At 42.4% G+C, this 13,900-nt stretch overlaps 1 protein-coding gene across 2 annotated transcripts in view; it reads right to left on the minus strand.

Annotated features, from left to right (window-relative positions):
• Positions 1 to 13,119, minus strand: part of LOC114053644 (leucine-rich repeat and fibronectin type-III domain-containing protein 2) — a 58,105-nt gene extending 44,986 nt beyond the window's left edge. For both annotated transcript variants that reach the window (XM_027876757.1, XM_027876756.1), the window contains exon 1: positions 11,702 to 13,119. In XM_027876757.1, coding sequence (XP_027732558.1) covers positions 11,702 to 13,119 — 1,418 coding nt within the window. The remainder of the gene's footprint in view (positions 1 to 11,701) is intronic.
• Between the last annotated feature and the right edge of the window lie 781 nt (positions 13,120 to 13,900).

Raw genomic sequence — 13,900 nt, forward strand, 5'->3', positions numbered from 1 at the left:
ATTGTAATAACAGGAAAATCATTTCACAATGTGCTTCCTGGAGAGAAGCAATGGGAAATGGAAAGTGGGCTGAGTATGGAGTTGGAACACCTTGGTTTGAATCTCAGTTCTACCACTTACGAGCTATGTGGTCTTGGGCTTAATCTTTCTGAGCTCCTGTTTCCTTATCTATAAAACGAGGGGGTTGGACTACATGGATTTTCAGGTCCCTTTCACTTCTAAATCTATGATCCTATGAATGTACAATTATCTCTTCCACATTGAGTCTTTCCTCCATCACAGTTTTGATATATCTCGAGTCAGTATAAGAAATTAAATGGGAATTTTTTGGGAATTTTGCAGAAGCCACAGATGACACTCAAAGGCCACCGGATGGCACAGAACCCATGACCAAATACTTAACCCAAATTTTACAATAAGGTATTGTAAACATCCCATAAAAGAAAAAGAAAAAAATTCAGACTTTTTCTTTGTTATGAAGGGAGGGTCAAATTTTCCAGATCACAAGTGCCCCTAACCCCTGCAATGTGGAAGAGATAATGATGTCTGTCATGGAGCCACAAAGAAGGGAGCAGAGAGAGAAAGAATAAAAAATCATAGAATCTTGCAGCTGGAAGGGATCTTAGAGATTATCTACTTAATGTCCCTCATTTCAGAGAAGGAGGTTATTAAATCATAGACCATTAAGGCTTGAAGGGACCTTGGAGATTGTCTAGTCCACCTCATTCATTTTATCTAGAAGAAAACTGAGACCAAGGGAGTAGACACTTGCCCAGAGCCATATAATGAGTTAATGGCGGAGTTGGGACAAGAACCTGTGTCCCCTGCCCATTATACCATGCTGAGTCTGAATAATCATTCTAACCCAAACCCTTGCTTTTTCCCTGCCCCCTTCCCTCAATCACTGACCTCTTAAGTTCCCAAACACTTCTTGAGTTCCAAGGATATTTTGTCATCAAACATTCCTTGGGATCTAGCCCCACCTTTGTCTTCAAACATTCCTTGGGTCCTAACCCATCCTCCCTTCAAAGATTCCTTTGGTTCCAATCTCTTCCTGCCAGCAAACACTCCTTTGGTACTTTCCCAGTGTAAAATAAATAACAACAACAAAAACCCCAAACTAATCAAACACATTTTAAAATTAATGAGAGGCTGGTGCTTGATTCCTGGGGATAGGAGGGGGAGGAGAACATTTTCAAAAGAAAAGGGTTTCAGTCACTCTGTTGTGTCTTTGCACTTGCTAATTATTTTGATCTTCAGCTATTTCTCCAGCCAGAACTTTTTGGAAAAAAAAACAAAACAAAACAGAGAATGACACAGGAAATTAATCACTCCTTACTGACACCCAGGTCATATATGACTGAATGATGGCCCTCTTCTTGTGGCTGATGAGGGTTTTGAATTGGTAGCATTGACCTTATCAGGAAGGACAGAAAGATATCTATTCTTTGATGTGAAGAGGACTCCTTTACAAAAATATCCCTCACCTAATTGAGTCACAGTACCTGAAATTTCACTATTAGCAATTTATTCCTTTGGGGTTTTCAAATAGCTTTTGACCTTTGGGGCTTTCAGGGTTCCCCATGGAAATGTGAATGTCCCTGGAAGCATTCTGAGAGCATGAAATGAAATTTGGATTCAGCAGACCTGGATTAGAATCTTGGCTCTACCATTTACTGGTGTGTATCCTTGGACAAGTAACATCTCTGACCCCCTTTCCTTATCTATAAAATGACCAGGTTAGGCTAGATAGACTCTAAAGTATTTTCCAACTCTAAATATTATGAGTACCTTAAATCCTTACAATGGAACCAAAAAACAAAGAATGTTTGAATCACCATCCCGTCCAAGACCTTCATTTTAGAGAAGAAGAAACACAAGCCCATATGGACGAAGTTACTTGACCAAAGTGAATCAAGGAGTTAGTAGCACATTAGATCTCAAGTTTCTTTTTTTTTTTTTTTTTTGGCTAGGCAATAGGGTTAAGTGGCTTGCCCAGGGTCACACAGCTAGTAAGTGTTATGTATCTGAGGTCGCATTTGAACTCAGGTCCTCTTGAATCCAGGGCTGGTGCTCTATCCACTGCACCACCTAGCTGCCCTGAGATCTCAAGTTTCTTGATTCAACATCAGCTAATACCATAGCAGGGATCAGTTTATTAAACATTTTCCTACCTTGCCAGGTCTGAGAGAATGAGGCTGGAATGGTATGGGAAGGAAGGAAGGAAGGAGAAAGAGAGAGAGAAAGGAAGGAAGAAATGAAGGAAGGAGGGAGGGAGGGAATAGAGAAAGGAAGAAAAAAAGAAGAAAGAAAGGAGAGAGGGAAGAGGAAAGAAGAAAAGGCAGAAAAGGAAAGAAAGAAAGAAAGAAAGAATAAAAGGATAGAAGGAAGAAATAAAGAAAAGAAAAAGAAGAAAAAAGAAAGTGGATGGTAGATTCAGATCCCAGTATTCAGGAAACCAGGCACAGAAAGGGAGACAGGAGGTTACCAAATACAAACTCACTGACTTATCAATGCATTGATGAAAGACATTCCTTTCTTTTCCCCAGGGCAGGGTAGTGTTCTGAGATCCTCTCTGTGCCCATCCTTCCTCTTTGCTGGGAGCATGAAATAGTATTCTCATGGGAAGGCAGCTACATGGCCCACAGCTGGGCCCTGTTTGCAAAACAGATTCCTGGTTTTCCCCCTATTTTTGGTGCTGATGGAATAGGTTGAATCAAAGAGAAGAAAGCTGTAAAATCTCCCTGAGATTCTCCCATTAGGTAAATCCCTGGTCAGAGTACACCAACCATCCTTCACCTGCCTCATGCCCCATGTTAGCTAGGAAGCTCATTAGTTGCTAATTACTAATGGTATAAGAGTACTGTATCTTGGAAATAGCACTCATTCTAACTCTGTTAACTAATTGTGTGACATTAGGACAGTTATCTAACCTTCCTCAGCCTCAGTTTTCTAATGTATAAAATGGGTATAATATCTATTTAGAGTTGTAAATGATCTTAGAGATCATAGAGTTCAACCCCTTCATTTTACAGATGAGGAAACTCCATCCTAGAGAGGTCAAGTGACTTGCCCAGGGTCTCACAGCTAAAATGTGTCTGAGACAGGATTTCAACCCAGGTCTTCTTGACTATAGGGTCATGTGCCATACACCATGATGGCCTCATGAGGGTGTTATGAAGATTATGCTACATTATTGGTGTGAAAGCCATACTTTGTAAAGCTTATATACTAGGGGCAGATGCCTATAATTCCTGTTGCTATGTCTCACTTGAGCTTGAGATTTCTAAGTTACAATAGAGTTAAAGCCAACCAGGTGTCAGCATCAAATGTGGCATCAACAGTGTGATCCCTGGAGGTGGGAAGGGGTAACGGATGAGGGCTGAGCTCTACCAGGAGGAAATAAGACATCGGCTCAGGGCAAACCTTCCCTATTTGCCTTTCCCAGGCAGATTCAGAAGAGCAGTGGCCTGATTTCCTGCCAGAATTGGAGTGAGACACATTTCAGGATCATTTCTGGAAGAAGAGAGAGGGGTGATCTGGTGTTACCTTCTAGCATGGGGGACAGAGTCATGATGGGCAGACCAGTATCATTCCTCACCTTCCACTTCTTTCCCTGGAGAATAACATTCTCACCCAATATTCAGTGTTGATGACAACAAAGGCTGAGCCCTGCTAATGCCAAAGTGTACTTTTAAAATGCGTTTGCTGTTCATTCTCCCTGCTCTCCTGGGGCCCGTTCTAGCAATGTGCTTGGTGACAGATGTTCTTGAAGGCTCTCACAGACAAGTGTTTGTGAATATCACTCAAGCTGATAATGACACACCGGGCACTTCACTTGACTTTCTCTGTGTATCAGGGATGGAGCCCCACCCCTCCCCTCTCAGAAAGATTGGATGAGTTCCCCTCCCATCCATCCTCCAACACTACTGTCTTTCCAGATGTTGTCCTCCAGCATCACAGCATGGTTCTCAGCATCAAAGGTCCAGGCCCTGACACTTCCTTGTTATGCGACCAACTCCAAATTACTTATTTTGTAGATGATCTACACCAAGTGTTCAGACACAGTAGGGAACCCTCCCTGCCCTACTTTTAACCACACCCTTCCTCCACCCTAGTTCTATCCTGCCTCTTCCCTGACCTGGCAAGCTATGCTCATTGTAAAATCATCCAAAAAAGCAGGCATAGCTATGGATAATTAAGGAGTTAAAGCTGCCAAAAAGCAAAACAAAACAAGAAGGAAAAGAAATCATGTTATGCAATTCCAAAGGTAAATATAAATGACTTTTATATTCTCTGTGATTTGGGATATTGTATGCCATTCCTTTCCTTTACTAGACTGAATCATCAAAGGATCATGGGATATTCCATGGTCAGGGAGAATGTTTTGGTGATGGTCAAGTCAACAACAACAACAACATGAATTAAATGCCTATTCTGTGCCCCACACTGTGTCATATGCTGAAGATACAAAGAAAGACAAAAAAATAACCCCTGCCCTCAGGGAGTTTCCAGTCTAATGGAGGAGAAAACACGCAAAGAATTATGTACAAAGGAAGTTATAGATGGGATGAATTGGAGTTAATCTTAGAGAAAAGGTAATAAGATTAATAAGGCTGGGGAAAGACATTTTGAAGAAAGTAATAGATCTCCAACCTTGAGCAGATCCCCTGACTGCTCCCTTTCTGGGTGAACCATCAAGCAATGAAGTAAGCAAGCTAAGAGCTGGGGGTACAAATACAAAAGTGAGGCAATCCTTGTCCTCAAAGAGTTTATATACTGAGAGAGCACAGCACGTTTACAGATAAATCTTAGACATATGTAAAATAAATTCAAAATAATTTAGGGATCATGACAACTGAGGAAAATGAGAAAGTCCACTTGAAGAAGGTGGCACTTGGGTTGACCCTTAACCCTAACCTTTAAAGGGGTTCCAAGAAGTGGAGAGGAGGAGATGCACCCCGGGCATTAGGGGACAACCTGATGCCATTCACATATGAGGGACAACTAGACTAGTTTGGGTGGAATTTGAAGTGTTTTAGGGGGAATAATGTACAGTCTGACTGGAAATAGAATTTAGAACCAGACTGTGAAGGGTTTATATTTGATCCTAGAGCAATCCAGAGGTTGTTTTTTTTTGGGGGGGGGTAATGGAGGTTAGGTGACTTGCCCAAGGTCACACAGCTAGTAAGTGTTACGTGTCTGAGGTTGGATTTGAACTCACATCCTCCTGAATCCAGGGCCAGTGCTCTATCCACTGCACCACCTAGCTGCCCCAATCCAGGGGTTTCTTAAGCAAGGGAGTAGAACATGGTCAGAGATTTGCCTCAAGACACCAATCTGTCAGCCAAAAGGAGCTTGGGCTGGACAAAGGAGACACTGGAAGCAGGGAGTCTCTGTTATAATAATTTGGGTGATGGGCGATCAGGGGCTGAAGTAGGGTGGTGGTCATGTAGGTAGAGAGAAAGTGCGAGAGACGTTGTGAAGCTAGAAGTGAAAAGTCTTGGCAACTGATTGATTATGGAGTGAGTGAGGGAGAGGAAAAAGTGAAATAAGGAAAGGTTATGGAGTAATGGTGGGAATAGCACAGTGTTAGGCCTGGAGTCAGAAAGACTAGAGTTCAAATCTGGACTCAGACACTACTCATAAGTAAGACCCTGGGCAAGTCATTTAATCTCAATTTTCTTCAATTTCCTCATCTATAACATTGGGATAATAATAATAGCACTTATCTCCTGGAGTTTTAGTGAGAACCCAATGAGATAATAATTATAAAGTGCTTAGCACAGTGCCTGGCAGGTAGTAAGTGTTATATAAATGTTTGTTGTTGTTATAGTGGTGGCACAGTGGGGTCAGAAAGATCTGAGTTTGAATCCTGTCTTGGATACTTACTATGTGACCCTGGATATGTCACTTAACCTCAATCTACCTCAGTTTCCTCTATTGCACAATGGGGATAATAATACCATCTACATCCCAGGGTTGTTGTAATGACCAAATTAAATAACATTTGTAAAGCACTTTACAAACCTTTAAGTGTATAAATGCTAGTTGTTATTGTTGTTAATAATAACAATATTATTATTAATGAGAGAGTCTGGAAACAGTAGCGAGGAGCAAGAAGCATGCCTATCTTTCCTGGCCTGGCAAGTTGGAGCTTTAGAGTAGGTACCTAGAGTACCAGGGATGGTAGCCAGGGATGGAGCTAGAATGCAGCAAGATGACAGTGAATAGAACATTGAACCTAGAGTCAGGAATACTTGAATCCAAATCCGGACTCTGACGCTTGCTGTATGACCCTGGGAAAGTTACTTCTGTCTGCCTCAGTTTCCTAATTTGTAAAATGGAGATAATAATAGCACCTATTCCCTAGGATTGTTGGGAGGATCAAATGAAATATTTGTAAGGCATTTTGCCAACGTTATTTATTTATTTATATTTTTTTCTTAGGCAGTTGGAGTTAAATGACTTGCCCAAGGTCACACAGCTAGTAAGTGTCAAGTGTTTGGTCTGAGGCCGGATTTGAACTCAGGTCCTCCTGACTTCAGGGCCGGTGCTCTATCCACTGCACCACCTAGCTGCCCCCATTTTGCCAACTTTACAGTTGCCATGTAAATGCCACCTTATTATTATTATCCAGTGACTTTTGGGAGCAACCAGGTTTCTGTGAGTTTGAGGAGATGGATGGACACCTAGGCAAAAAAGAGGTGCCCCCTCTTAACTCAAGAATGACTGCGGATGCTATGAAAGCCCCAGAGTATGTGGCAGTAGAGTTTGAAAATATTTGCAGTAACAATAAAATTCTTTTGAAATCATGGGAAAGAGAGCACTGCATGAGTTAATCCACATTTCCACACTCCAGCATTTTATTCTCAATAGTCCTGTGATGCAGACAGTGCATTATTATACTGTGATGTCATTGGTCCAATGAATTTCCTCTACCAATGATACTTTCTTTGCAACTAATATTCTCAGAGATTTGCCTAAAGCATTAAGAGATTAAGTGACTTGCCCAGGGTCACATAGACAGGATGTGTCTCAGGAAGGACCTGAGCACAGATCTTTCTGGGTCCAAGATCAGGAAAGCAGCTGAGTTAGAGGTTTGAGGAGTGGGGAAAGAATCATATAATTATGAATCTCAGAGGTGGGAAGAGCCTTTAGAGGTCATAGAGCTCCATCTTCCACCCGGAGCAGGAATCCCCTTGGCAGCATCTCTGACAGATGGTCCAGTCTCTGCTTATACATCCCAGTGACAGGGACCTACTCCTTGATGAAACAGCTGCACATTACATTGTTGAGGCTCTCTAATTGTGAGAAAGTGTGGTCTTTGGTTCAAGCAATGTCTGCCACCCTGCTGTTCTGGCCCGTTTACTCACCATTTACTCACGTCAGCTAGAGGAAGGGGTCATAGGGACATCTCCCACGGGAAAAGGCATTCATTGGGCTGGGGATATAAAAGCGCGGACGGTCTGGAGCAGTTTCAGAAAAGAAGATCATAAAGTGACTTGATCAGGATCACACAGCCAATATGAGTCAGAGGCATGATATGTGGTGACCCAGTATCAGGCAAGTAGTAAATGACAGAGGTAGCATTTGAACCTCGGTCTTCTGAGTTTAAAGATTCACTCTTTCCACTGTACTACACTGTCTCACTGCGGCTCAGGAGTCTGAATTTCAGAGATGTGTGGGCATTTGCTCAAGCTTTCATGGATAATAAGCATGATGTCAGCAATGAAACCATGGTCTTCTGACCCCCAAACCAGTGCCCCACCTACTGTACCAAGGTGCTTTCAAGTGTTCATTATGTAGTATGGTTTTGTGTCTCTTCACCTGATAATTATCTTCTGGATACTTTCTAGGCGGTCAATCTCGTCTTAAAATATGCAACCCAGAACTGAACATGATATTGCAGGTGTCGTCTGATCACAGAAGTTAAGTGGGATATCATCTCTTACCTTGGATGCTCTATTTCTGTTAACAGAGCTTTAGATAACATTAACTTTACTGTCCACTCCCCATTGATTCATTTTGAGTTCACAGTCAATTAAAAGCAACTAGTTTTATTCACAACTGTGGTCAAGCTCCATCTGAATAGCTAGCTAGGTAGCACAAAGTCTTGGAGTCAAGAAGACGAGTTGAAATACATCCTCAGATACTTTACTAGCTGTGTGATCCCAAGCAAGTCACTGAAACTCTATTTGCCTCAGTTTCCTCATCTATAAAATGGGGATAACAGTAGTTCCTACCTACTGGGGTTGTTGTGAGGATTGAATGAGATAATATTTGTAAAATGCTTTGCAAACCTTAAAGGGATAAAATAAATAAATTAAATAAATATAATTAAATAAATAAAATGAATGCTAGCTGTTGGTACTATTATTATCTCCATTCTCATGTAATTTTTTCCCAAACAAAATGGAAGAGTTTACACTTATCCTTGTTGAAATTCATCTTATTAGGATCATGAGATCATACTTTTATAGTGGGAAATTACCTTAGAGGTGGTGGAGTCGAGCTTCATTTTACAGATAAGAAAACTTAGGCTCAGAAAGGTTAAGTGACTTGCACAGGATTACATAGCAGCTAAGTGTCTGAGATAGGATTCAAACCTAAGTCTTTCTGACTCCATGTCTACCAATTTATTCCCTATACAATAGTACCTTTAAACTACATCTTGCTTCCTATGATTCTACCCATCACTTAATCCTGTTGAAGTCTTCTTGGCTCTTGATTTTGTCAATGAATATGTTACACATCCCTCTGAATTTCTGTCATCTCTGAATTTGATAAACATGTTCTATCTTTATCCAAGTTACTGACAAAAATGTTGACAAAATCAAGGCCAATGACAGAATGCCCCATCAGATATGTCCTCTTAGGTTGGTATAAACCATTTTAATACACCTAAGTGTATTATTTTATTATCTGGTCCATGCCACTCCATCTCATTCACAAAGATATCAGGAGACTTTGTCAAATGCCTCCCTGAATTTAGAATACACTCAGTCTGTAATATTCCCTTGATCAAGAAAAGAAAATGAGATTTTTTGTCATGTTTTATTCTGAGTGAATCCATTCTGGCTCACATTGATTATCACATTTTTTTTCTAAGTGGTTGCAAATCGCCTATATATTAACATTTACCTGTTTGATAAATGTATGTATGTACATATGTATTGATTGATTTTGCATCATTAACCAAAGGAGATAGAGTATCCATATCCCTCTCGGAGAACTATCTAATGAGCCTGTATTGCAGGAATTATCTCTAACTTTTCTTCAATTTCTTCTTTTTAACATTACATGCTTATTTATTATATACTTAAAAAGAAAAGTCAGCTGTACAGAACAGAGATTTGAAGTTTCAAGTACCATCCTCTTCTGCTCTACTATGTGAATGAAAATGCTCATTCTACTTGGTAATCAAGTTCAGCATAAACAAACAAAATTAAGAAAGAGAGAGAGAAAGGACAGAAGGAAGGAAGGGAGAAAGAAAGAAACAAGGAAAGAAAGAAAGAAAGCAAAAGAAAGCAAAGGAAGGAAGGAGGAGAAAGAAAGAAGGAAAGAAAGAAAGAAGGAAAAGTAGGGCATCACTATAGTTTGGAAGCCATTAGGTTAGATAACCTCTAAAGTCCCTTCTAACTCTAACTCCTAATATGCCAGCTTGGTCTGGATGAGGAGTAGTGGCCTCGAGGCTACAGGCTCCCCATCCCTGGTCTAGATTATTTCCAAATTCCTTTCAATTCTGAATTTCTAGAAATCAGTCAATCAATAAATAATTGTTAACTGCCTACTATGTGCCAAGCACTGTTCAGATACAAAAAAATTAACAGCCCCTACTTGCAGTGAACTTACATTCTAATATTCTGTGATCTAAGTGGGGCCTGTACTTTCAATAACTATCATCCCTCCTTCCCCAACTTCCATTCCATCTTCTCTTACCCATTAGCTCCTATCCTCTGCGACCTAAGACCATACCATTATAGAGTTGCATCTATATTTTTTATATTTCTTTCTTTTTCTATAGATATAGATATCTATCTATACATACACATACACATGCAAATCTATATACACATACATATATATCCGTGTGTATACATACAAATACATACACACAAACACACACATACACACTTGAGACATGCTTTTCACTGTTGTGGAAAATTATTCTCTCTTGGTCCAGTCATCTCTTTAACTAGAGACTCTCACAATCAGATTCCTTCCTTTTGGAAAGAGATGGATAAGAAGAGAGAACACACTTCACATAGATGACTAATAAACTGGTTGGCAGGTAATTGAATATGATGTATCAGGGGGGGAAAAACAACATAAGATCTGACCAGCAGAGCCCTATCCCATAGTTGTAACAGGTACCTCTTTCTGTGTGTGTGTGTGTGTGTGTGTGTGTGGCCTGGATAGCAGGTGGGAATGGGGGAGGGGCAGCAGGGATTGTTTTTTTCTCTCGAGGTCCATTGCTGTTTAGTTGTTTCAGTTATATCTGACTCTTCATGACCCCATTTGGGGTTTTCTCAACAAAGACACTACGGTGGTTTGCCATTTCCTTCTCCAGCTCATTTTATAGATGAGGGAACTGAAGCAAAGAAGGTTAAGTGACTTGCCCAGGGTCACATAGCTAGAAAGTGTGTGAGGCCAGATTTGAACTTAGATAGATGAGTCATCCTGACTCCAAATCTGACACTCTATCCACTGTGCCACCTAGCTGCCCAAGGTCTTGACCTCCTTACCTCCAATAAAAGAGTCCATTAATTCATTGCATGACTTTGAATAAACACTTCAAATCCTCCACAACAGGGTGGGAGGGAGGGAGTGAGGGAAAGAGAGAAGGGAACAAGCATTTATTAAGTGCCTATTATGTGCCAGGCACCATGTTAAGTATATTACAAATATCCTATTTGACCCTGGCAAGGCAAGGGAGGTGTTGAAGCGGGTTAGATTAGATGATTTTGAGTTTTTATGCTTCATTGAAACATTAACTATGATTTAGGAACCAGTAGTAGAACCACACCTGACATTCCAAAGAGATTAGTAACTACATATTTTTTCTTTTCATTGCTATCACTTCCCAATGACTACACAGAACAAATCTAATCCCTTTTCTCTGTGAGAGATAGATAACCTTTCGGATATTTGAAGACATCTGTCATGCCCAACTCCATGTCTTCTCTATTCTGGCATGAACATCCTAGGTTCTGTTGATTTACCCTTAGATGGCGGGATCTCCAATGATTTCACCATCTTGATCACCTACCTCCTCTCCACAGATTACAGTTTGTCATTGACTGTTGTTAAAGTGGGAAGATTTGAACTGAATACAGGGAGAAGGGAGGAATTAGTAAGAGTCTGTAGTTCCCTTGAACCTACTCAGCCCATAATATCTTTTCTTCACACAGTCATCTTCCCTTTCCCTTTCTACACAAATCACTCAGACAATGTGACGGGGCTACTTCCCCCTTCCACAACTTCTCCTCTGGTGCTCTTTTATGATTTTTTTTTTTTTTTTGCTCTTGGAAACTGCTTTTGGTGTTCTTTTTACTCCGATTTTAGCTATAAAAACTGCTGATGAAGACAAGAGGAAACAAAGCATGATTTGTCCTGGTTCATGGACTTTCCATTGCCCTCCTAGCCTGTTTTCCCCCTTTTTCCCCCCCTGCAGTTCTCTTCCCAGCCCCTTGCTCACCTGTAGATTAATACCTCATCATCTGAGCAATTGTACTGTAGCTGATACATCTTCACCCGGGGAGCCGATTTGCTCACTGACCACTTGACCAGAGCTGAAGTAGTGGTCACATCGGACACAAGCACAGCTCTCTCCGGGGGCCCCTTGGAGGCCTCCCCACCCCCTGCTCCTCCACCACCACCTCCAGTTCCTCCCCCTCGGCCAGCCTTGCTGGAACCGGTGATGTCAGAGAGGCGAGATTTGGGGGATGTGGTACGGCTGGTGCCATTGCTTAGGTGAGGCAACTGGACAATAGATACGTCCACAGTGGCTGTAGCTTCACCGGCTGCATTGGCAGCGATGCAGGTGAAGGCACCATAATCTTGTGAGGTGGTAATGAGGATGTCCAGGGTGCCATTGTCATAGGCAGCAGTTCGGGATGTGTTCCCAATGAGGCGGTCATCTGGGGCCACCCAGTGGATTAGAGGACTGGGGTCTCCAATGGCCTTGCACTTGAGTGTGGCAGCTTGGCCTTCTAGCACCAGCAGTTTGTGGGTATGCTGGGTGATGAGAGGGGGTTCACACATAAACTCCTCTTCACGCACATGCCAGAAGTATCGGCCCTTCAGGCTGGCTGGAGAGCCACATGTCTCCAGGTCATCGTCCCTATCTAGACGTCTCAGCCATAACAGCTCACAGTTGCAATGCAGTGGGTTCCCCCCAAAACTGAGAGACAAGGGTGGGGTGAAGGGTGTGGCAGTCAGACTGGATGACTGGGAGCGGGCAAAGATGGGGTCTGGAGGCAGCTTCTGCAGTCGGTTGGAGGTGAGGTCCAGGCGGGCTAGCTTTTGGAGGTCAGCAAAGGTGCCCTCAGCAATGTGGTCTAGGAGGTTATGGTCCAGACTGAGCTGATGAAGGTTGACCATGCGTCGCACTGAGTCCCAGGGCAGCCCACGGAGATTGTTGTAGGAGAGATCCAGATCCTCTAGGGTCAGCAGGAAGTCCTCAAAGGCGTCATCGGCAATGTTATCCAGCTGGTTATTGTTGACAATGAGGTGCTGAAGGTTGACCAGGCCACGGAGGGTATCCTCACCGATGCTTGGCAAACGGTTACTATCCAAGTGCAGTGACCGGAGGCTCTCCAGGTCCAAGAAGGAGAAGGGCTGGATGTAGCTGATGGTGTTCCTGGACAGTGTCAGGTCCACCAGCCCTGTCATGTTGGCAAAGTCCTGGCGGCTTATGTGGATAATGAAGTTGCCACCTAGGCGCAACTCCACCGTCCGGCGGTCGATGTCTGGTGGCACAAAAAGAAGCCCCTTGGAGGGACACAGTGTCCCTAGGGACTCAGAAAGATTCTGGCAGACGCAGTACTTGGGGCAGGCATCAACGACAGCAAATGCCATGCCAAATGCCAGGAGGCTGCTGAGCAGGGTCTCCATGGTCTGGTCACTTGGGCCTTGGTGCCTGGAAGGGAAAGAAAAATAATTAGGGTTAGTCAGCTGCTACGAGGGCGTCAAACTAGATGGCTTTTGAGTCTCATCGAACTCTCCATCTGTGATCCTATGGTCCTCCAGAAGACTGCCACCAACATAGAAAATTTACACAAAATAGTCCAAAATTCTTTTCTGTTTAGAGCTGGAATAGGCTTGATGGATTCTTTGGGAGGTTTGGTGTGTTTGTTTGCATTTAAAGAACAACCAGATTACCTCTCTAACAAGATTAGGCTCAGGCTGATATTAAAATGAGTCTGCATTCCCTTAGCACACACCAACAGACAGACGATGAGGAAAGATGTCTCAGAAAAGGAGAGAGGTGGGGAAAGATGGCTTTGAATGAAAACATTTGCCTTTAGAACCCACAAAGGATATAACCCAGGCAAAGATAATGGAGAACTAACTTGGTTTGTTGGTACACGGTTGCTCGTATGGTGAGTAGAACAGTGTACTTGCAGTCAGGAAAAACTGGGTTCAAATTCTGCCTTGGACACATTAGCCACATGATAAGAAGCAAGCTACTAAATGGCTTTCTAAGCCTCAAGTTTACCATCTGTAAAATGGGGATTATGCTACTAGTAGCATCTACTACCTCATAGGGTTTTTGAGCAGCTCAAGTGAAGAAATGGGTACCAAATCCTTTGTAAACATTAAAGTGGGGGTAGCTAGATGGTGCAGTGGATAGAGTACCAGGCCTAGAGTCAGGAAGACAAGTTCAAGTCCGGTC

Source organism: Vombatus ursinus, unplaced genomic scaffold, assembly GCF_900497805.2.
Source record: "Vombatus ursinus unplaced genomic scaffold, bare-nosed wombat genome assembly UNPS02014811.1, whole genome shotgun sequence".
Classification (NCBI taxonomy): Eukaryota; Metazoa; Chordata; class Mammalia; order Diprotodontia; family Vombatidae; genus Vombatus; species Vombatus ursinus.